Below are 22,606 nucleotides of genomic sequence, written 5' to 3' on the forward strand. Positions count from 1 at the left end.
TTACCCAAAGAGGAATTACGCGATTGAGTAACTACTGTGTCGAGACTTGGTGAGCATCGTTCTCCATGGAGACTCAGGGCTCGCAAACAACAGTCTTTGGGTGCATCTGTAGACATCTGCAGCATCTACAAAAGCAAAGGTTGAATCGTATCAGATTAATCCATCTCACCAACCAAACACATCATCTCAATCATCAATCACAACACCAAATCAAAGACTCCCAGCAAATACACGGCAAAATGGCAACCATGGATGAGGTATTCGCCGGCTACGCCAAGCGACAGGCCGCCCTCGAAGCCAGCACCAACATCCTCTCCCAAGGCATCGCCTGGGTCGAAGGCGAGCTCGTCCCCCTGCAATCCGCCCGCATCCCCCTCCTCGACCAGGGTTTCATGCACAGCGACTTGACCTACGACGTGCCCTCCGTCTGGGACGGCCGCTTCTTCCGCCTCGACGACCACCTTGATCGTCTCGAGGCCAGCTGCAAGAAGATGAGGCTGCGCTTCCCCATCCCCCGCGACGAGATCAAGAAGATCCTCGTTGAGATGGTCGCCAAGAGTGAGATCAAGGATGCGTTCGTTGAATTGATCGTTACTCGTGGGCTCAAGGGCGTGAGAGGTGCGAAGCCGGAGGAGTTGCTGAATAATAACCTGTACATGTTTGTTCAGCCGTATGTTTGGGACATGGATCCTGAGGATCAATATCATGGTGGTCGTGCGATTGTTGCACGAACCGTACGACGTGTTCCACCTGGCTCTATTGATCCCACCATTAAGAATCTTCAGTGGGGTGATCTCGTCCGCGGCTTATTCGAGGCCAACGATCGTGGCGCCACTTATCCCTTCCTAACCGACGGCGATGCCAACCTCACCGAGGGTTCAGGCTTCAACGTCGTCATCATCAAGAATGGCGTGCTCTACACACCTGATCGTGGAGTCTTGCAGGGAATCACAAGAAAGAGTGTCATCGATGCTGCGCGATCTTGCGGCTATGAGATCCGCATTGAGCATGTTCCCGTTGAGGCTACTTATCAAGCTGACGAGATTTTGATGTGTACAACTGCTGGTGGTATCATGCCTATCACTACTCTGGATGATAAGCCTGTGAATGATGGAAAGGTTGGACCTATTACGAAGGCTATTTGGGATCGTTACTGGGCTATGCACTGGGAGGATGAGTATAGCTTTAAGATTGATTACTAGGGCTTTGTTCAAGATAGGCGTAAGTACTGGCATTAAATAAAATGAATCTTACCTTATATCAAACCTAACTGAGCTGCATACGACCCTCATAAGTGAGATGATTCTGAACATGTCTCGCGCATAATGTCTAAGTTGTTAGCTAGATGTGTTATTTGCAGTTGAGGCTCGTGACTGAGAGCTTAAATCAGCAGACAGAACTTAAAATATGTATCGCGTTCTTCAGAAGCTGTATATACAAGGTCAACAGACTCTGGTGATCAAATCACGCAAATCGCCTCTAATGGCCTTGAGACACCTTGTCTCGACCTCTGATAAGAGCTAACCTCGAATAACTTTGCAACGCCGAGCTTTCAAACCTTCTTTGAACGCAATCATCGTCTCATCCATTTTCGGTCGCCACGCTTTCTCAACATTGCCGTGCGTATCCATACTTACCCCGGACTCAAGTCTACCAAAAGCAGCACTAAGGATCCGAGCTGATAAGGTTATTGGTCTAGCTTGAGGTGCCAGACTACATATCTAAGACCCAAACAGGCGAAGTCTCAGTTTGGTGTTAGCGCTTTCCTTGGCCACGCTTGGTGGCAGTGATGGGACGATCTGGTTTGGGTTGTCATATTTCCTATTCAGGTAATAACCTCTACAAATGTCTCGACGCTGCGGCTAGTCTACGCTTTCTAGAATCCAGCCTACTATCTCGGAACTGCCATGTATAGCTTCAAATGAATGTCGGTCCCTCCGTAGTAGACATGTAACATCTTGTGAATTGTTCCATCAAGCTGCGTCACATCACATCATCTAATTCGCAAAGACAACATGAGTGCACACGATACCATCGTCATCTTAGGGTAAGTGGTTAACGCGGTAATCTTCAGGCTTCTTACGGTCATATACTGACTTCCATGCAAGGGCCGGCATCATCGGCCTTGACGTAGCTCTTGTCCTGGCAGAAAGAGGCTACGGCAAGTCCATCACAGTCATCGCGGAACATCTTCCTGGAGATACGGCACTGAGTTATACCTCTCCATGGTAAGCAATATCACCTGGCTGCGCTGTACTTGCTCATACTAACCTCACTATAGGGCCGGGTGCAACTTCTCAGCTATCTCTGGTACAGATGCCAATGCCTTGAAATGGGACAAGGCAGGATATTTCCATCTCAGTAAGCTGGCATCTGAGAGACCAGAGCAATCGTATGTCAAGCGAACTCCTTCAACGGAACTTTGGGACGATAATGTTCCTCGTGATAAGATCCAGGCAATGTCCGAGTATCTAGAAAACGTAAGTACAAGCCTAGCAGTCAAGTTCTCCAACTAAGGCATCCCAGTTCCAAGAAATACCTGTCAATGAGCTACCTGAGGGCGTCAAATTTGCCGTCTCCTTTACTACTCTGACTGTCAATGCACCCCAGCATCTGCTATATCTCTATGAGAGATTAAAGAATGACTACGGTGTTCGTTTTGTTCGTCAAAAGCTCCCGGATCTTCAGACGGCATTCTTCAGTCAATCCACTCAGATTGTCTTCAACTGTACTGGAAATGCTGCGCGAAAGTTGCCGGGAGTCGAGGACCCCAAGTGTTACCCCACTAGAGGACAGGTCCTCTTGACTCACGCCCCCGATGTTCACACGAACATCATGAGACATGGTAAAGATTACGAGACATACGTCATCCCTCGCCCGTTCTCTAAAGGTCATGTGATTCTCGGAGGGTACATGCAAAAGGGCAACGCGTAAGCTATCCGTCTCTATCCGTGTCTTGTGCTTTGAACTGTGGGCTAACAATTCTTCTCAGTGATGGCGCCACCTACTCCTACGAGACAGAGTCCATCTTGGAGCGCACCAAGGAACTCAGTGATGAAGTCAGAAATGGAAGTCTAGATGTTCTGGCAGCTTTCTCAGGCCTTCGTCCGTCACGCGAAGGCGGCGCTCGAGTAGAGAGGCAAGATTTGACTGTCGCGGGACAAAAGCGCACTGTGGTTCACAACTACGGTGCAGGTGGCACTGGGTTTTAAGCCGGTTATGGAATGGCTTTAGATGCCGTTCGTGCTGCCGAGCCTGTTCTGTCCAAGCTTCGGACCGATCCCAAGTCGAAGCTGTGATACATCTTGACGAGACTATAATAACTTCATGCGAAGGTTCATTGAAAGTCACTAAGAAACGGTCACTAGATGCATGTGAAAGAGCCAGTATGTAATAAACAAGGAAAGATGTACTATTGTATTGACAGTATTGCTTCTAAGCTATGTTCTTTTCGTGTGCGAAATATGATAATATTTAAATACAAAAAACAAGTCATGTAGGTCGTAAGGTGCTCAGTCTAAGTCAAGTATGCAAGTCGTTGCTCTCATGGTCCCGGACACTTTGAGATGCATGTAGGTACATAGGAAATCTTAAAAGAAGTAAACAGGATAAGGAGGCTTCTCATAGCCAGCCTTGGAAGTAGTGGTGTGCTCAGCCGCCTTGGGGGTCGAGACAGGAGTCTCGTAGAGCTTGGTGGTAGATCGGATGAAGGTGGTGACCGTCCCGTTGCCAGGAACCAGATGGGTAGGGATGGTAGGAGGAAGACCCTTGGTAGGAGAGGGGTAGACGTGAGAGTTCCATGGCTGAATGTGGGTGGTGGCTGTGGCGTAGACGGTGGAAGAGACGGCGCCGATGGGGCAGTCGGTAACCGTGGGAGGGCAGGCAGTGACAGTGAAGTACTTGGTGGTGTAAAGAGTGGATGTCGAGTTACCAGGAGGGTAGTAAGTGGCACCAGGGCCGGGAATGACCTGAGTCTTGGTGACGGGGCAGAGAGTGGTTGAGAGAGCGATGGTCTCGGTGGTGACGTGGGGAGTACCAGGGCAGTTGGCAACGTGGGGAGCGCAAGCAGTGACGGTTCGGATGTTGGTAGTGTAGACGGTGGAGGTAGACCAGCCGGTTGTGACGATGTGCTGAGTTGGGACGGGGTAGGTCTGGTGGTTGCCACCGGCGGGCTGAGATGGTTGGCCAGGAGTGCTGGGCTTAGTGGGAGAAGACTGCTCCTCGGTAACTGGGCAGACGGTGGTGGAGATGGCGATGGTCTCGGTGGTGACGTGAGGAGTGGGGGTCTCGCAGTTGGGGTGCTCGCGGCCGCAGGTAGTCACTGTTCGGACACTGGTGGTGTAGACAGTTGAAGTAGACCAGGCGGTAGTCTTGGCTGGCTTAGTGGGCTTCGGCTGAGTAGCTTGAGGCTCAGTAGGCTTAGGCTCGGTGTGGTGCTGCTCAGTCACAGGGCAGATGGTAGTGGAAACAGCGATAGTCTCGGTGGTGACGTGAGGAGTAGGTGTCTCGCAGTTAGGGAACTCAGGACCACAAGCAGTGACAGTGCGAATGCTGGTGGTGTAAATGGTGGAGGTAGACCATCCAGTAGTCTTGGCTGGCTGGGTGGGCTGAGACTGGGCGGGCTTAGACTCAGTAGGCTTGGGTTGAGTGGGCTTGGGCTGCGTGGGCTTAGGCTGAGTCTGATGCTGCTCAGTGACAGGGCAAACAGTCGTGGAGATAGCAACAGTCTCAGTGGTGACATGGGGAGTAGGTGTCTCGCAGTTGGGGAACTCAGGAGCGCAAGAGGTTACAGTGCGGATAGTAGTCGTGTAGACAGTTGAAGTGGTCCACTCAGTAGTAGAAGCAGGCTTAGTAGATCCAGCTTCGGACTGACCACCAGTGACGGGCGTGGTAGAGTGTCCCTCAGTAGCAGGCTTCGTCTCGGAGGCAGGCTTAGTCTCAGTGGGAACTGGGTAGGTGGGCTTGGTCTCAGTGGCGGGCTTTGTCTCAACAGGCTTGGTGGGAGCTGGCTTTGTCTCTGTGTGGTGCTCCTCTGTGACAGGGCAGACGGTGGTAGAGATGGCGATAGTCTCAGTTGTGACATGCTTGCCATTGGGGCAGTCAGGGACATCGGGAGCACAAGATGTCACGGTGCGGATAGTAGTCGTGTAGACAGTCGAGGTAGTCCACTCGGTGGTGCTAGCGGGCTTGGACTCAGTAGGAACTGGGTAAGTGGGCTTAGTCTCAGTAGCAGGTTTCGTCTCGGTGACAGGCTTGGTCTCGGTAGGATGCTCCTCGCCGCCAGTGGTAGCAGGCTTAGTCTCAGTCTCAGTAGCAGGCTTAGTCTCGGTGGCAGGCTTTGTAGATCCTTCATGGTGAGTAACTGGCTTAGTAGACTGCTCCTCAGTCTCAGTAGTAGGTACAGTAGACTGGCCCTCTGTCTCGGTAGCCTGGGTAGGAACGGGGTAAGTGGGTGATTCCTTGGTGACAGTAGCAGGCTTGGTAGATCCAGCTTCGGTCACGGGGCAGACAGTAGTAGAGATGGCGATAGTCTCGGTTGTGACATGCTTGCCATTGGGACAGTCAGGGACATCGGGAGCACAAGAGGTGATGGTGCGGATGGTGGTGGTGTAGACAGTTGAGGTGGTCCACTGGCTGGTCTGCTCAGTATTGGGCTGAGTCTCGGTTGTAACCTTGGGAGGAGGATAGGCACCGGTAGAAGTTCCAACAGCAGGCTTGGTAGACTCAGCAGGAAGGGACTCGGTCTCAACACCGGTCTCAGTCGTCTCGGTGCCCTTGGGGGGAGGGTAGACACCAGTTGAGGTACCGACAGCAGGCTTAGTGGTCTCGCTCTCAGCAGGAACAGTCTCAGTCTCAGTGCCCTCGGTGGTCTCAGTAGTAGCCTTGGGAGGAGGATAGACGCCAGTAGATGTACCGACAGCAGGCTTGGTAGTCTCGGTCTCTGCAGGGACAGACTCCGTCTCAGCTCCCTCAGTAGTTCCAGTGGTAACCTTGGGAGGAGGATAAGCACCAGTGGATGGAGAAGTCTCAGTCTCTTGAGGAACCGACTCAGTCTTGGTCTCGGTCTCACCAGGCTTAGAGACAGTAGCAGTCTCGGTACCTTGGTGCTCAGTCTCGGTAGAGCCGGGAACAGGATAAGTGGGAGTACCAGTCTCGCCATGCTCAGTCACAGGCTTGGTCTCAGTTACAGGACAGACAGTAGTAGACACAGCGATAGTCTTGGTAGTGACATGTTGACCGTTGGGGCAGTCGGGAACCTCAGGAGGGCAAGAAGTGACAGTGTACACATTGGTAGTGTAGACAGTCGAGGTAGTCCACTGTGTAGTAGAAGCACTGCCAGTTTCGGTCTCGATACCAGTATCGGTAGTCTCCGTACCCTTAGGAGGAGGATAGACACCGGTTGAGGTGCCAACAGCAGGCTTGGTGGTCTCGGAAACAGCCGTGGTACCCTCGTTACCGGCCTGGGTTGTGGGGGTCCCCTCGGGAGGAGGATACGCGTCAGTAGAGCTGCCAACATCGGTAGATCCCTGCTGGGTTACATCGGTGCTACCGGGAGCAGTATACTCGGAAGTGGGGGTAAGAGCCTCAGTTGTATCTTTGCCGGGCTTGGTGGTCTCGGTGTTGGCGGGAGGAGGGTACAGGTCAGTTGAGGTTTTACCCTCAGCGGTAGTCTCAACGGCAGTAGTCTCGACAGCAGTAGACTCATGCTCAGATTCAGATGGAGTGTTCTCGGGAGGAGGGTAAGCACCGGTAGGAGTGGACTCTTCAGATGTGACAGCGGCAGAAGACACTTGCTCAGTCTCTGTCTTTTGGGTGTTCACAGGAGGGGGGTAGGCTCCAGTTGGTGTTGAGGCCTCAGTGGTATCTTGTCCAGGCTGGGTGTTGGCAGGAGGAGGATAAGCGTTGGAAGGAGTCTCGACAACAGAAGTGTCTTCAACAGGCTTGCTTGCACTCTCGGTAGCTGCAGACTCGGGAGGTGCATAGTTGGTAGTTTCTTGGTGCTCGGAAGTAGCGACAGTGGGGACTGCATAAGGAGAAGTCTCCTGCTCAGCAGGCTCAGTGTTGGCAGACTGAGCGGGAGGAGGATAGAGGTCAGTAGAGACGGCCGGGGCTTGATAGACCGAAGTTGTCACGGCCGGAGGAAGATTGTAGTCTCCCCTTGGTTGCTGACGACGATGGTCTAAAACGCCAGCGTTGGCCGCGCTAAAGGCAACGGCGCTGAGTAGAAAGAAGCTTCTCATGTTTCCTTTGTTTCAACGAATGTTGTGAAGCGAATGGAATGTTTATTTATGTGAAACGAAAGTGAACTGTTGCTGAGGAAAGGAATGTGTAACGAGCTGGTGTAGCCTGAATCTTTATACCAATCTCGAGATCGGATGTCAGGTTACAATTTCAGCTGAAGATGGATTGTTTCTCCACGTCAGTCGAACGCGCAGATCAATCATGATCCAAAGTTGGAAGCGGCTCCATGGCCATGCAGGCCCGAAGTGGGAATACGGGCGCTTGCATACAAAACATAGCAGGGTGAGGTCATTCCGGATCTGCCCAAACGGGGATTGACAGGGCGGTCAGTCGATGGGTTGTTGGATGAGAGAGAGTGGTTTGGGCAGAAAGGCGCGTGCGTTTTGATAGTGGGTAGTGGATCAGAGACATGGTTGTTGGACATCCGAGATACCCAGGCGGCTCGGTTCCAAAAATACAGTTGCGGTAGAAACGCTGTGCCGATCATTTCATGATGTGGCCTGGTCCTCACGGCGTAAAAAACGGAGTGGGTTCAGGTGGACATGGGGTCGAATCGACGTTGGATAGGCCGCTGAATAATGCAGCAGCAGAAACGGTTCTAACAATAACCAAATGTCTTGAAAGAACCAAGGTTGACGCACACGAAACATGCACAAGGCCTCGTGTTTGCGACGCACGACTCCGCTCGAGTGCTGTGACTGTGTGCTATTATTGGATCACTCTGGCCACTCAGCGGCTATAAACAGAACTCGACGTCCTGCACGTCTTGGTTGGTTGGGATGATCCCTGCAAGCTTCGTGCCCTGATCGAATCATCCAGTCGTCGTCTGCCAAGCAAGGTCTGGATTAGATTCCGCACTAGAAATTCATCCACGTCAATTGATGATTCTATGCATTAGTTTTTGTTTACGAGATGGAACTGAGAATAGAATATTCTGAGAGTTTTTTTTTTAATTTCTTGCAGAAGAAGCGGGACGTGATTCTTTTCTTAGATGTTTGCCCTACCAACGACCTCGTGTTCGGCATCATTTATCCAGCAGGGAAAGATGAGAGAAAATAGATTTGAAGGAAACGAGAGATGATCTGGGTTGAAGCGCTTGGGAATAATTGCAAGACATGATCGTCATTGATCCTCGAAGCAAATCTTGACCTGAAACAAATGGCTTAAGATCTGGCGCTTATTGATCCCGTTTGTTAGCGCGCGGTTCGTTGGGATTTGGGGCTTTTTTGGCAGACGCCACCGAGGCCACTGGAATGCGGGCAGCGGATGAACCGTCGACGCCACGTCGCACCATCAGCTAGACTACCCTGGACGTAACGAGGAAACTGTAGATTCGATGAAACGTTGCTTCAAAGTCTATTATACGAGCTGCTCATTGTCGCAGATGTTATTATATATTTAAAAGAGAGTCTGTTTATCGGATAGTGCATATTGGACGGGTTATTGGCTGACATGGAAGTAATATTTGCGATCCACCTAGTGAACGGTTTATGGAAAATCTGAAAAATACAGCAACAGAGTGGACACGCAACATAAGTAAACAAGTATGAGCCTCTGACCTTCAAAATATAATTTGATTAAAATCTGTATTGTGTTATAGGTCATCTATAGTAATTGCATTTTATTTTATAATCCGCTCTAAGCACCGCCGGTTTCTGCCAGCAGAGTCTCAAACTTGCTGCCTTCGACCGATAACTACTGATAAGACGCTCGTATCCACACCAATTGAATGTCACTTTTCAAGGCCGGAGAGGCCATAGCGTGAAAAAGCTTTAACATCCCCTCTCGGCCCGCCTTGTTAGTAGGACGCAACGCTCCTAATAATTCAAGTCATTCAATTCAATTCAAGTCTAACCCCCTGACTTATAAGTCAGGAAAAAAGGCTATAAATTAAGTCTACCTAGGTCTAGACTTATAAGTCTATAAGTTAATATAGTAATATTAGTAATATATAAGTACCTTTTACTTTTATATTTAAGGAAATTCTATAGACCTAAGGTAGGTCTTTTTATCTTATCTTAGCTTCTTAGTTAGCTAGAAAAAATCAGCCTTATAAGGCCAGCTAACTTAATTAGGAACAGATTTACTTTACTTGAGTTATTTAACTTAATTTAAGCCTAACCCCCTGACTTATAGCTAATCCAAGCCTGACCCCCCCTAAGTCAAGCCAATTAAAAAGCCGGCTTGAATTGAGTTATTAGGAGCGTTAGTGGGACGATCGGCGACTCCACAGTGATCAGTGCCAGTCAGTTGCTGAACCGGCAAAAATCCACGACCGGTAGGTGAAATTTGTGCCTTGACGCAACGAGAAAGACCCCTTCGTCACCCTCATCTAGCCCCGCTCCTCATCTGTTGATTCGCGAATGTAGATCTCGGAAGCCCGTAACTACGCGATGGACAGCCATGATGAACATAAGTTGGTGCGCCAAACTTCGCACTGCCCAGCATGTCTTCCTATAAGAGTTTGAGAAACATCTTGAAGGGCTATCTTGAAATACAGGTGACGATGCTCTAACCCTCAGCATAAGTGACCACTGGCTCAACGACCTTTGCACCAGAGAATGGGAAACAGAGACCCGATCGCACAAATATTATTGGATATCTTTACGGAAATCGACACTCACTCAGGATGTCGTGTCTCCCATTTCTTTGTGCCAGACTATATTGTAATTATTGGTCGAGCTAGATAAGACTCGGGCCTTCAACCTCGAGCTGGGCAAAACTCCTTCTGTGAGAAGCTGCGAGTACCAAATTGCTGGAGCCGGTTCATACCAGGCTGCAGCGGAGTTCCGGCACATTCTGTCCCCAATTGGTAGTCCTTGATACGAATATTATTAAACCCGGCTTTGCAAAGCCGTGTATCGATTAAGGGAGTCTTCGGCCATAGTATGCCAAAATACCCAGGACTCTTTTCAAGACTTGCCGCTTCTTTTCTGAGGTTGTTTTCAGGTCTACTCCCAATTTGGGATTCATTGATAACTAAAGCTTATGATGTATAGGAAAATCCTATATGATAGTTATAGTATCCCAGTCCTCTGTAGTCTCTTTTAGTTTTTCTACCAGATTGCTATGCAAAGGCGTCCATCCTATTCTCTTCATGTATATAACGCCATTTACATTTATCAGAGTTACTACTAGGCCAAATCCCTCCTTAAATTTGAAGTTCCCGTCGCTCTTATCTTGCTTCGATTCTGCTTCTTTTCGCTCGGCCTCACATGGGGGAACAGGCGATGCCTGCCCGTAACCACCCAGAAGCAGCATTTTGATATCCATGCCCTGCCATTGATCAGAGGAATTTAGGTCTTGTTTGTCCAACACCAGACGTGTGTCACTAACCTCACCACTATACTTTGTGCAGAAATTCGGGTGTGGCCTTACTCCCGCTCGTTCGAGTCTTTCAGCATGATCTCCGCCTGGTATCATACTTTTCGTCAGCTGTGTTAGTGGCCCCCGCATGTGCACCGATGCACTCTTGACTTGCCCGTAGTGATCGTCAGGGTTCGTCAATTCAATCTGCCAGTCCTCAACTATAGCGATTGATCTCCAGTTTAGCTTTTTATTGAGCACTACGGTGCCTTGAAAGCTTGCCCAGCTCCAGCTTGGGCCGACGTATTCGTTGATAGGTTGAGGATTCTGTCTCCACAGGCCGTGCCAAGCCAGTTCTTGGACCATCACGCTTGACCACAGCCCTGCCACATACTCATCTTTGAGTAGACCACCTAAAAGGTTTGCGATACCACTCAAGGCGGGGAATTTATCGGCAGGGTTGGTCAGATCTCGATCGCTGTATTTCCAGATTATCGACGACCAAGTCTCGAGTGCTTTCCGAGCGGATGACCGATTCTGCATAACATGACTCAAGTCACAGTAAGGCTTGTCAGTTTTGCACCCATCCTCGCTTCGCATGCCGTGCCGACATTCGAAATACATCTGTCCAGAGTTGTAGTGAATCACACGTGCGGCCAACAATCGCTCCTGCAGTGCCCACGCACGCTTCGTAAGAGGCTCATCAGAAAACTCAGCATTAGCATACAGAATCTCGTCGCTATTCGCACAAAGCTGTGCGTGAACATGACCGATACCTGGAAGTGTCAAGCTGGCACTGATGCGAGCCGGACGAATGTGGAAACAACCCCCGGCCGAATCACTAGCATGGTTCGCCGCTATAACCACGTAGGCATCAGAGTACACGTTCAACATTCGAGATGACTCATGCGCCCAGTCTTCGGTGTCACCCTGAATTATGCAAAGACTATCGATCCAAAGGTATGGTATACCAAGATATCTGGACACTAGTACCGCATCTCGAAAGGTCTTTGGCAAGTCTGTAACTAATATACCAGACATGTGTGCGCGAATTGAGGTGCGAGTTGTAGTCAGCATTGGCCCTGAACCCCAGCAGTGTGATAAAGATGCATACTTTCCCACTGTACCCGCATCAGGCTCGATGAGCTTGATGCTGCTATGACCAATGCAGTCGATAGCTAGTACACGAGAGGGTAGGGTCGTATGGCTGTGACAGCACTTCTCATGGTTGTCTTGGCAGTTCTTGAGCCACGAGCTCACAACACGGAGGGCACCGGATGACCCAGAATCCTCGCAAAATGGCCTCAAAGAAATCTTCCCTGCTAGGGGACTGGGGCCCTCAGCTGTAAAAGCAACACTTCCAACTAGTAACGCTCTATGATCACGACTTGTGATGAAAACAAGAAACCCATACTCTCCCCCAAACCTTTGAGTTAGGTACAGTCTCTTGCCTGACAAAACGGCATCATGATTTACGCCAAACTCTTGATAAAAAGTGCTGTTTTTCCCGGCTTGGCGTCGATTATTCAAGTCTTGAGCGGCATTCTGAACTAAGGTGCAAAGCGGGCAATTCAGAGCAGCTGACTCTGCGAGTGTATCAAGGCTACCCTGCCAGGGAAGCCCAGGCTCAATGCCACCTGGATATCGCTGCTTTCTGCCCTAAGAGAGAACTCATTCAACTGACGGTCGCCGAAGACGCAATGGAAGTCTTCGGATCTTGTGGGTTCTGGCAGAGCAGAAAAGTCAACGACACGGCTATAACCACACAAGCTCATAATTGCAAATTTGACAAGGGGCTTATAGTGAGCATTAAATTGTTATTCTGCAAAAAAAAAAAAAAAAAAAAAAAAAAAAAACTGTTATACGTTAAGAACTCCAGCAAGTTCAGGTTCTTATATAAAATGTGACTGTGACTAACATCAGGCTGCGCTGATTGATTGATGCCACATCAGGCTGCGCCACCACCATTTCTGTTATTTAATGCAGTTGTTCCAGCATTGCCTCGTTTCGCCCTGCGCGCAGGAAGACCAATTATATTGTGTCTTATTCGAATACAGTAGTGGCTTGGATACATGCATCGTAATTGGGACCAGGGTATGCTTGGTTGAGACCAGGATGAAAATGACACATAGAATCAATCCAGGCCTCAGAATTGTAGCCAGCTATCTACTTCTCAGGGTTAAAGATATCGTATTGGTGCGGCGACTACTAATTCCTGTACTGCAGTTAACCCCCTTGGTGCTTGTCTTCTAAGCCTCAAAAGCTGCTAGGCCCTTTATGGTCTTAAGTCGGGACAGAACATGAAACAAAGGACTATACAGGAATATCATAAGATGATGCTTGGTTGCCAGGGCTGCTGTCTGAGGTTGTGTGCTGGTTGTTCACTGTCAGATGCCAGCTATGACGCAACTCGACACTGAACTGGCCAATGGGCCACCGTAGCTCCATGTCGTAGTACCTACATGCAGTTGAAAGACCAAAAAGTAATGAAGGGCCTCAATTCTAACGGTACAGGTCAAAACAATTGTCAGTTCCAGCCAGCCGTCCACTTTAGGCGCAAAAATTGACCAGTCATCCTTGGCGTTTGACAAACCGGCTGGTAGGGCGCCTTTTATCCCAATCAGTAACTATACTATAGACAAATACATATCGCTAGATATCGAAAAATAGAAGTCTAGGGAGGAGGGTGCTAGCTGCCTATTAGTTCTATTATTTATACGGCGAGAACCACTTTATACACTTGACAAGACCTGACTATTATATCGTCATCGCCCAAAGGCTATATAGTAAGTTCTCGATACCGACGAAAGCTTTACCGGGGTTGACTGGTTGAATCAGGTGCAAGCTCAAGGTCTCGAAGATAATCAGTGTCTCATGGAACAAATTCGATTACCTGCTGTGGCATGAACCTCCATTTTAATAATTGTTCTGCTGCTATCCTTGAACTTATGAATATATTCTGAGAGGCTTAGTTTCCGAGGTTATGGAGACTGGAAGGTCCGCAGCAATAAACTTAAATATTTTTAACTTTATGATAATGGAGACTGCTGAAAAGCCGTTTCACATGCCGAGGTTAGCCATAGCCCCTGTAGCTGTCATACCATAGAGTTTGAAGATCTGTCCTTTCTTGAATCAATTAAGGAGTTATTAGACAGAAGGCCAAGCTATAAGAATAAGCTTTAGGCAGCTGCCAAAGGAAGTCTGACAGCTAGCTGAAGCTTATTTATATATGGCGTATATCGACCAATAGCATAACCGACGTCCAAAAACCGTTGATTGTTTTATCGATTAGCGATAGTCAAACTGGAGTTGTTTTGGGTCCTCCCTAGAGCTAATTTTAAGGCTAGCTAGCTCATTTGGAACGTTATGAGCCAATGGTCGACAAAGCCCCATCAGACATCTCAACGATCTCGGGGCGAAACAGCATCATGGTTTCTAAACTAATGCTAAGATTAACTTGTTCCGGCCTTAGAACGACCTTCTTGAATAAGCTTAGAAGACGATGCGGTGAAATGAAACTTGGGGCTTTGGTGTCTACTATTCCTTGATCGGCTATAAGAGCAGTGGGTTCTTGCAGGCTCGAATAAAGTAAAACGTCGTGGTTCGTGGAGAAATGTCAGATTTTGCAAAGACCATAAAGTTTAGAAGTCAGCGCGCGTCGAGGGCCTCGAGTCAGTGTGTGATAGGTGTTGCACATGTTTTCCATAGATGCTGTAGCCGAAACAAAGATCTGAAGTGCGCGTAGCATCGCAAGGACCTGCAATCCCTACATTCAATTCATTATTAGCGTATACATTGAAAGTCTTATAGATATATTTTCAAAATAGCCAGTGCGAGAGTAATGAGATAGTATAACAGTCTTGTCATTAAGTATACAACTTGAAATGGTCAGATTACCTAGTTGCTATCAAATGCCGTCTAATATGCAAAGATGCCTTCCTTCAACGAGTTATCGCTTGCTGTACGCGCCCTAAACCCAGTATGTCCTTGGCCCGTCTAAAATTTATCCCGAAACCGTTTTTTGACCATGTTAAAAAAAATTTCTGCTCCATCTAATCAGAGTCTTCCTCCTCAGGCATCGGCCTAGGATTGCAGATGATTGTGCCAGCCCACGTGATGAGATTTCCCTCCTTTCCATCCCGCGTATCAATGCTCTCACAGCCGCCTTGTGCAGCAACTGGAGCTTGCGACAGGACCTTTGCGAAGAAATTCTGGGCTGCCTCGTTGCCTGCTTCCCACTGGAAGACAACACACTCGTCCATCTTGTCGCCGGGTTCTTTTCCGGGTGCGACGACGGGAACTAGTTGGTGTCGTCGTCGCTCACGAGGTAGATCCCACCATGAGTCCATGACTGCCTTCCAGAGTTCAGTGCCGTATCCCTGACGGCGGAATTCTGGCTTGAGGAGGAACTCGGCTTCTGGCCAACCAGAGATCGAAGAGGACATGACTAGTACGTCTGGCAGGCCACCCTCGCCTATGAGCTCACTGGTCGATTTAAGAAAGGCGCCAAACCACCAGTGGCTTTGGTCGTCCTGGACTAGAGAATGAAGTTGTCTTTCTGTCTCGGCCTTGTCTTTGGTTGCGCGGCCGCGAGCTGTTGAGTGGTTCTGGATGTCAGGACGTTTGCGAAGCTCATGGAATGCATCCAGGTCGTGCATTGTGAGAGGTCGGATAATCAGACGCTCAGTCTCCAGTGGGGGCCGGTCCGAAGCGCTGGGAATGGGTCGCTCCGGCAATGTGACCGAGTAGCTGAACCATGGCGTCATGCCAAGGTTCTCAAAATCCTCAGCACTGACAAAGACATCGATGGGGGGGAGGGCGTGATGAAGAGGTGCCATAGTTTCCATAATGAAGCTGTTGTCAAGAAATTGCAGACACTAGTGGCAGTGGGATGTGAAGGGGCTTTTGGATGAATTCTGGAAATTGGAGTAGAAATGGAACTAGTCTAGCAGGAGGGGATAAATAAGTGCCGAGGCCTGTCTCTTTTTAAAAGGATTGTCTCGTATGATGTCGATTTGGTTAGCGACGTTACATGGCAACACGGCAGAAATGAGCGGTGAGTTGTTCTCGCATTTCAGTTCAGACAGGGCCCCAGGAACGCGAAAAAAGCCGTTGGACTGAAGAAAAACAAGCCCCAGGCCCAGGGATTGAGGATTTCACATGCAGGGATTGCGCGTCGGTTAAGCAAACATGTTCCTGTGGCTAGGGTCCTCCCCCTCCCAGCGAGTGGACTGCACCTCGCAAATAACAAAATACAACATGACTCCACTAGGATTCTGCGGTATTTGATCTGTGTCGTTATTTTGCACAGTGAGACACGCCGGAAGAGACGTCCTGAAACTGGAGACACAGAGGGGAGGACTGCCGAGACTACGGTTTGTTTGGGTTTGGGGCGAGCATGCATGCAAGGCGAGAGAACAACGCTAGCGTAGCACTCGGGCCCCTGAACACGTACAGTATTGAGGTTCACTGGCGTGTTTGGCAGGACAAGGTTCAGCAGCGTTGCAGCTGTTGGTTGCAATGGCGTTGGGGCCCATGCATATCTTTACTGGAAACTGCTTAAACACAGACCGGAATACAGTGCCGTTTGCCATGCGTTGAGTTTGGGAGACTGAGGCGTTGATCACGTTGGTCTGATAGGTGCCGTGTCTCACTTTGAGTCAATAGAGACAGAGGTTATTGGTCGCATGAATCAGTTGATGTCAAAGCACTGCGATCCGAGATGTTGAACCGCCTCATTGACGAACCAACAATGATACCCTACAGGCCTTGTCCATTGCACAGTATTTTCTCGTCTCTGGGAAAACAACATGTTATAGATCACATCAGCGGGTATGACAGATCCACAAGACAGAATGATCGTCGAGGTACCTATTCCTTGCGCGTTTCGCTCGGGAAAATTGCATCTGTAGACTGCATTTTCGTAAAGGGTATGCGAGATGACAGCTCCCAGCGGTGCATGCACAGAACCCAGGTTCCAAAACCACCACAACGCTATATCCCCGACATGATGGAAATAAGATAAAGCATCAAATCTCCGGGCTTTCGGTAGACATAGGGCTGACATATCCCATTCCACCCAATATCAACAGCTCACCTCATATCGACTCTACCCGAGCAATAGCCCTAAAACCATTCGGATCCGCAAAATCCTCTCCGCACACGGTGACATTTACAGTGCGGCCCCTGTCACCTCATCCCGCGCCGGCGCGCACCCATTTGGGGGGAACAGGCTAGGTAACACCCGCCCCTAGAAGATTCCAGTAAAAAAACCAAATCACACTGTACAAAAAACACGCGCATGACTGTGCCGCTCGCCCCGTGACAAGCCCGGCCCCTTCTTCCCAATATCACGGTACCGGTAAGCTAAGCCTCTAGGGTTCCTGTCAACTGCAACGTCGTAAGTAATAACACTTGATACACGAGTGGGGGGTTTGTTATACCGAGGAGATATCGCTCAACATTGTATTTCTCACGTGTATTTGGCCGTATAGTCATGTCTACACCGCATTCTACGAGTGAGAGACAACTATTCTCTATGCAACTCTGTCATATATCATGGTAACGTCTCATTATAGCATATCCACTTATATATCCCATCCCAGAACCAACAGTCCTCAACCCAACAACCAACACGTCAAGCAAATAGCAAATCCCGTCGGTTAGACGAAGGATCACACCCCGCGAACCGCCACCAATCCTGATGCGTACGAACAAACAGCCACCGAATAGCGACGAGCGCAATCCAAGGAAGAGGCGGAAAATCCGCCCAGATACCGCCCTCAAAGTCCTTATCGTGGAGAATCAACGCCAGCGGTAGAATCTCGTTACGATGAGACGCTACCTTCATGGCGCTGGAGCCTATCTCGGCCCCTATCTTCTCGAACCACGCTCCCCAGTCGCACTTGTCGGCGTACTTTTCGAGCCCAACAAGGGTGTCGATTTCGTTGTGCAGATGTGTTGTGAGGGAGGGCATGAATGAGTCGATGATTTCTCTGACCGTGGAGCCGTCAAGCTCCTCGTCGCCTTTACGGATCTTCTCGATGTAGGTTGTGAAGCGATGCAGGCCCTCGTGGAATAAGCGGTGCTCGTCGATGTTGGCGTCCATGAGACCTGGTACGCCGGTGATTCTGTTGATTTCTGGAAAGATCTTTTCTTCTTCGATATCGTGATGTTCTTGGATGAATTGGCTCCATGCCCATGCGAAGCTGGCAAAGTTGACCTTGTCTTTTTGCGTTCCTTTTTCCGCGACGTTGTTTGCTTGGAGATAGATGGCGTTGACGCCGCGCAGGAATAGGTTATGGACGACGGCCATGCCTGCAGCGCATTTTCGAGCACCTTCAGCGCGCTTTTCGAGCTACGCGTGAGTCCAATCATTAGTAGATGTATCATGATGGCCTGAGTGGGCCGTTCGAGGTTTCATACCGAGTCACCTGCTTTTGACGCGCTGATGAGCTCAAAGGGGCCGTCAACCCATGGTCTCTTGGGTGCTTCCATTATAGTATGCCAAGGTAGATTGTAAGACACAACAAGCCTGACATGGCAAAGGACAGCGCATGGCTTATATGCTCAATATAAGAGGTGCAGCAATGTATTAGTGCTGACGTTGGATGTCTAGAGAGCAATCGATAGGTCCGTAGGGCGACCAATCATGAAGTTGACATCATATCTGACGTGATCTCTTTCATCTCGACTTTAATTTCCTTGAAATTGATGAAATGATGTCAAGAACAATATTCGGTTGCATTCAATGCTGTTCCTTTTTCTAGCAATTCAATCTCGACTTGCACCGCTCTATAATCTCTCAGGGCTAGAAATTAGTAGCGCTGGACAACTGAGCAGGATGATCTCGCGATAGCCTCAAGGTCCAAGCTTGCTGACTCAGATTTAATAGGGAGCTGTTCATAGGCTACTGTTTATCTTGAAGCTTATCGAACCAATGTCATCGTTCCAAGTGGAATTTTTTGGGATCCTTGCTTAGTCGATGCTTAGACCAGAACTGTTTCAAAGCTCTAAATCATTGGGTTAACCCAAGTCCCCGCCCGGAAGCGACCATAGGCGGGATCGTGAAGTTTCCGATATCCGATAAGCTTCGCCAGAAGAGAATGCGATATGCCCAAAGTTATAGTAGTTTCCATAACGCATATGTTTACCTGGTTTAATAGAATTACAACCCGGGGAAATGAAACTGTGGGTGATCCAGAGCGCTCATTCCTTGAGGTCAGCCAAGACATGATGATATATATAGGGTAAGTTGGTAACTAAGGCTAGAGTTACCATGATTTGCTCTGGAAAGCATCTGCTGTATCCCGAGTCTAATTACAAAAAGATCAGTTAAGCTTCTTTTTACAGCGCTTTAAAGTACCAAGCTGTTAAAATTATAGCCTCAGTCCGCGTCTTGTAACGACCTATTCCAGAAACATGCGTCAGTACAGCTCCTCCAGCGAGGTATGGGTTGCCGAGCTCCGACAATGTCCTTCGTAAGCGGAGCCAGTCTAAAAATAGGTTCAGTACTGAATCTCCTCACGTGTCAATCTCATTGCCTCGGCTTCTTTGGCGCTGGATCTTATCAGATAAGCATCACCAGATCAGACTTCGCGCCCAACTCATAAAACCCGTGTTCCGCCAAGTCAAGACGACAGCACGACCAAGAATCGACTCTTGAAGTTTGCCTGATTCTGCCAAGCCCATCTCAGCTTGACAAGTCGTCTAGTGGCGCGCGCCGTTGAATGTCACAAGCAATAGCGACGCCTTGGACCCAGCGCTAACAATAACATTACGGAGCACATTTTCGCGCTATTTCGGTGGAGCCTGTCATAGCCAATGATGGCATGTTGTGTCCCCACCGCACAGACATTTAGGCGAACTTTCCGTCATCTTGGCAGAACGCCAAAGTTGTTGTCTCTACGCGTGGAGACGCAAGTATCGTGATAGCGTGATAGCGTGATAGCGTGACCTGCGGAATTGTGCGCTATTGTCTTGGGTATCTGATGTGTCGTTGTCTCTGGCACGCTTGTTCAGCCACAACTGGGGCTGGCTTCAGCTGCAGAGCAAAAAACATCACGCCATGTTATTTACAGAGAGAAAGATATCAGTACGAGTAAGAGGATATTAACGTTTTGTTCGTTACTACATGAATTGATCCCTAAACATCATATCCTCCAATCATGACCAGTATCGCGTATACCATGAGCCAGTCTCCAGTGGGACATATTCCTGAGAACAGTCACTTTAGATGCTGGTGCCAGAAGCACCATCCGTAGCCAGCTGGTGCTTGCGCGCATTATCCTCCATACGAGCAATTCGCGAGTTTCTCTTCGCCTGCTGTCTGCGCCGCAAGAGGAACAGAATCGCGCCAGCAATCAAGACAACACCAGCAATAGAACCAATAACAATACCAGCGATAGCTCCACCACTCAACTTATTAGACTTGCCCGACTTGCTCTCCGCCTCAGAAGCATCAGAGCTTTCAGACGATGTAGACGGGTGAGTCGCAGTTGGGCTGGGACCAACAGTCGCACCAGCTTCCTTGTCATCGTCGCCCGGCTCAGTGGCGTTGAAGCAGGGAATCTCAAACTTGAACTCGGACTTTGTGACAAAGGTGATGTCGGCGCAGGCGTAGAAGGTTTGGTTGTGAGGTGCGTCCCAGTCAGCGCGGTAGATGATCTGCAGAGTTGCGTTGTCGCCAGCTGAGACCTTGGAGGGGGCATCGGGGACTTGAACGCAGGTGTGGCCTGGGTTGAGATCTGTGATGCTCTTTTCCTGGATTAGGGTCTCGAAATCATCATTGGACTGAGGATCTACAGAAGAAATAAGGAAATCAGTGAGAGTAAAAGACAGTCGACAGATGAGGTCGCTTACCTTCCGAGTACGAGATGCTGATTTTGGTGTTGTAATAATCATCCTGACCAACAAGAGAGACAGCACCGCCAGCTAAGGAACAAAGTTAGTAAATATTATAAGACAATCGTGTCTAGAACAGTTGAGTAAAAAGCTGACGCACTCATGGGAAAGTTGGTTCTGTTACCAGCAGATGCTCGTGAACCGCAAGGAGCCTTGTTGTCCATGTCCCCAGACCAAACACGGTCCGGGGGCCACATGAAAGCGGCAGGTCCCATGTCCTCATCCTTGACAGTGGCATCCGTAGGAATGTCATCTTGCCCAAAGGCATACGACGCCAGAGTCAGAACAAGCAGATTCTTCAACATGATGACTGAGACGACAGAGTAACAAGGACAACACGAGATGAGGCAGAGACGTGAAGAAGACCGTGGTTACTGTTATCTTCCAACAATGAGGGGAAATCATGCTCGAGATATACACCATTTCACGGATACACCATCTTCACCTGGTACATGTGACACTGCGGGACTTTTGAACCGCCAAGTCACCCACTGAGCCCTTGGAGGCAAGAGAAATGGCACTAACACTTGGCCGTTGACATCTGATTGACCCATCCGGCAATCGTGTGCCACCTAAATCCGGTGAACATTAAGCCTCCCCTGTTTATCAGATGATCAGATAAGATTTTGATGCACCCCGACGCTCCCATTGGTGCGAAGCGCTAACCGAGGACCACAGCTAGATCGCTTTGGGGCTAACGGCGAGGATTAAAGTTGGTGCGATATCGGATATACAGGTCTAGAGTATGCACTTTATCTTGGCATCAGGTCATGAATTGCTCGTCTGGCCAATCAGTGAGGTTGAGGGTGTAGTCGTGAGCTCGGTGTTCTCGGGATGTGACGGATAATTGACCGGAATGCAATTTCCTGCTTTGCGCTGGACATGGGAAAGGAACTTGTGATCTAAGCTTAACTGAGAAAAATTGGCTTGTGCTATGGGTTTGTGCAGATATATAGCCTTGATCCTCCTTCATCCATCTCTTCTCATCAACTCACAGCCTCAACACCTTCCAAGTCATCCAATCGTTAGGCTTCACTCGTTCAAAATGCATTCTCTCGCTGCGTACACTCTTTTGGCTTCTGCCTCTCTTGCTGTTGCCATTGACCCCCGCTTTGAGTTCCCCGATACTGTCCCTCTCGTCAAGCGTCAGCAGCCTGGTACCCCTCAGTACGCCTGCCACGAAGACTGCGGTACGTAGCCAACTCAATCACTCCCATGTGTTATTTTCTGACAGAGTGTAGGTCTCTTGATCACTCTTGCTCGTGATGATGAGGACTTCTGCGACAGCGATGAGTGGAACGAGCGCTACGGCCGCTGCATGTCGTGCGCCAACACGTACGACATCTGGAAGTACTACGGCAGCGGCGTAGGCCGAGTCGCTCAGCAGTGCGGTCTCACTCCCAAGCCCAGTCCCTCTGGTTCCTCTGGCGCTGCTTCTACTACCGCTGAGGCCAAGCCTTCTTCCACTGCCGCTGAGGTTAAGCCCTCGACTACTGCTGTCGAGAAGCCCGCTACCACTGAGGTCGAGGAGGCCAAGACTACCAAGGCTGAGGAGGAGACTACCTCTGAGCATGAGCATGAGGAGACTGAGCATGCTCACACTTCTACTAAGGCTGGGCACTCTGAGGCTCATGAGCATACTACTCTGGCTACTCACGCTGCTGAGACGACTCATGCTGCCAATCCTACCAAGACTCATGAGGCTGGCCACACTTCTGTTGATGAGATCGGAACTGTTGGCGTTACTGTAAGAAACCGTTCACCCTACATCCTTGCATAAGTTACTAACGATGCTCATAGGCTACGTCGACTCCCCTTCCATCAACTGTCATTGTCAGTGGTGCTGCCAAGCAGGTCGGTTTCTCCACTGCTATGGTCGCCGTCGCCTTCGCCATGTGCGGTCTCTACTAGGCAATTAGTTCCTAAAAGTGCTTGGGGCTTTATTCTCTGACGGGCGGAAACGAGTGCATGAGTAATGGGCTTATGCTGTAAGAGGATTTAGGGTGTTTTCAATTCTATATATAATTTTAATTGAACAATTAATACTTTGCAATTGGAAACTTGTCATCCTTTGTGGATAAACACTAGTGATTACTCGTGACTATATGATATATTGACTAATCCGGAATTAACTGTACATGATGTAATTAACACA

At 49.2% G+C, this 22,606-nt stretch overlaps 8 protein-coding genes across 8 annotated transcripts; 3 read left to right on the forward strand and 5 right to left on the reverse strand.

Annotated features, from left to right (window-relative positions):
• Positions 1-248: 248 nt before the first annotated feature.
• FSUBG_11976 (branched-chain-amino-acid aminotransferase) lies at positions 249-1,202 on the forward strand (the record flags this gene model as incomplete). Its single annotated transcript, XM_036676716.1, has 1 exon — positions 249-1,202. One exon carries the CDS (start codon positions 249-251, stop codon positions 1,200-1,202), a length of 954 nt encoding a protein of 317 aa, XP_036532531.1.
• An 813-nt stretch (positions 1,203-2,015) lies between these two features.
• On the forward strand, positions 2,016-3,212 carry FSUBG_11977 (d-amino-acid oxidase; the record flags this gene model as incomplete). The annotated part of the gene is made up of 5 exons (XM_036676717.1): positions 2,016-2,047; positions 2,109-2,228; positions 2,282-2,480; positions 2,527-2,930; positions 2,993-3,212. 5 exons carry the CDS (start codon positions 2,016-2,018, stop codon positions 3,210-3,212), a joined length of 975 nt encoding a protein of 324 aa, XP_036532532.1.
• Positions 3,213-3,590: 378 nt separating this feature from the next.
• FSUBG_11978 (uncharacterized protein) lies at positions 3,591-7,241 on the reverse strand (the record flags this gene model as incomplete). The annotated part of the gene is made up of 1 exon (XM_036676718.1): positions 3,591-7,241. One exon carries the CDS (start codon positions 7,239-7,241, stop codon positions 3,591-3,593), a length of 3,651 nt encoding a protein of 1,216 aa, XP_036532533.1.
• A 3,007-nt stretch (positions 7,242-10,248) lies between these two features.
• Positions 10,249-11,589, reverse strand: FSUBG_11979 (het domain protein; the record flags this gene model as incomplete). Its single annotated transcript, XM_036676719.1, has 1 exon — positions 10,249-11,589. One exon carries the CDS (start codon positions 11,587-11,589, stop codon positions 10,249-10,251), a length of 1,341 nt encoding a protein of 446 aa, XP_036532534.1.
• A 3,011-nt stretch (positions 11,590-14,600) lies between these two features.
• Positions 14,601-15,395, reverse strand: FSUBG_11980 (n gnat; the record flags this gene model as incomplete). The annotated part of the gene is made up of 1 exon (XM_036676721.1): positions 14,601-15,395. One exon carries the CDS (start codon positions 15,393-15,395, stop codon positions 14,601-14,603), a length of 795 nt encoding a protein of 264 aa, XP_036532535.1.
• Positions 15,396-17,185: 1,790 nt separating this feature from the next.
• On the reverse strand, positions 17,186-18,045 carry FSUBG_11981 (uncharacterized protein; the record flags this gene model as incomplete). The annotated part of the gene is made up of 2 exons (XM_036676722.1): positions 17,186-17,905; positions 17,974-18,045. The coding sequence occupies 2 exons, from the start codon at positions 18,043-18,045 to the stop codon at positions 17,186-17,188; spliced, it is 792 nt and encodes a 263-aa protein (XP_036532536.1).
• A 1,734-nt stretch (positions 18,046-19,779) lies between these two features.
• Positions 19,780-20,756, reverse strand: FSUBG_11982 (WSC2 glucoamylase III (alpha-1 4-glucan-glucosidase); the record flags this gene model as incomplete). Its single annotated transcript, XM_036676723.1, has 3 exons — positions 19,780-20,348; positions 20,410-20,481; positions 20,552-20,756. 3 exons carry the CDS (start codon positions 20,754-20,756, stop codon positions 19,780-19,782), a joined length of 846 nt encoding a protein of 281 aa, XP_036532537.1.
• A 740-nt stretch (positions 20,757-21,496) lies between these two features.
• Positions 21,497-22,362, forward strand: FSUBG_11983 (uncharacterized protein; the record flags this gene model as incomplete). The annotated part of the gene is made up of 3 exons (XM_036676724.1): positions 21,497-21,641; positions 21,693-22,198; positions 22,252-22,362. The coding sequence occupies 3 exons, from the start codon at positions 21,497-21,499 to the stop codon at positions 22,360-22,362; spliced, it is 762 nt and encodes a 253-aa protein (XP_036532538.1).
• Between the last annotated feature and the right edge of the window lie 244 nt (positions 22,363-22,606).

This window comes from Fusarium subglutinans (assembly GCF_013396075.1).
Source record: "Fusarium subglutinans strain NRRL 66333 chromosome Unknown NRRL66333_c0000243, whole genome shotgun sequence".
Lineage (NCBI taxonomy): Eukaryota > Fungi > Ascomycota > Sordariomycetes > Hypocreales > Nectriaceae > Fusarium > Fusarium subglutinans.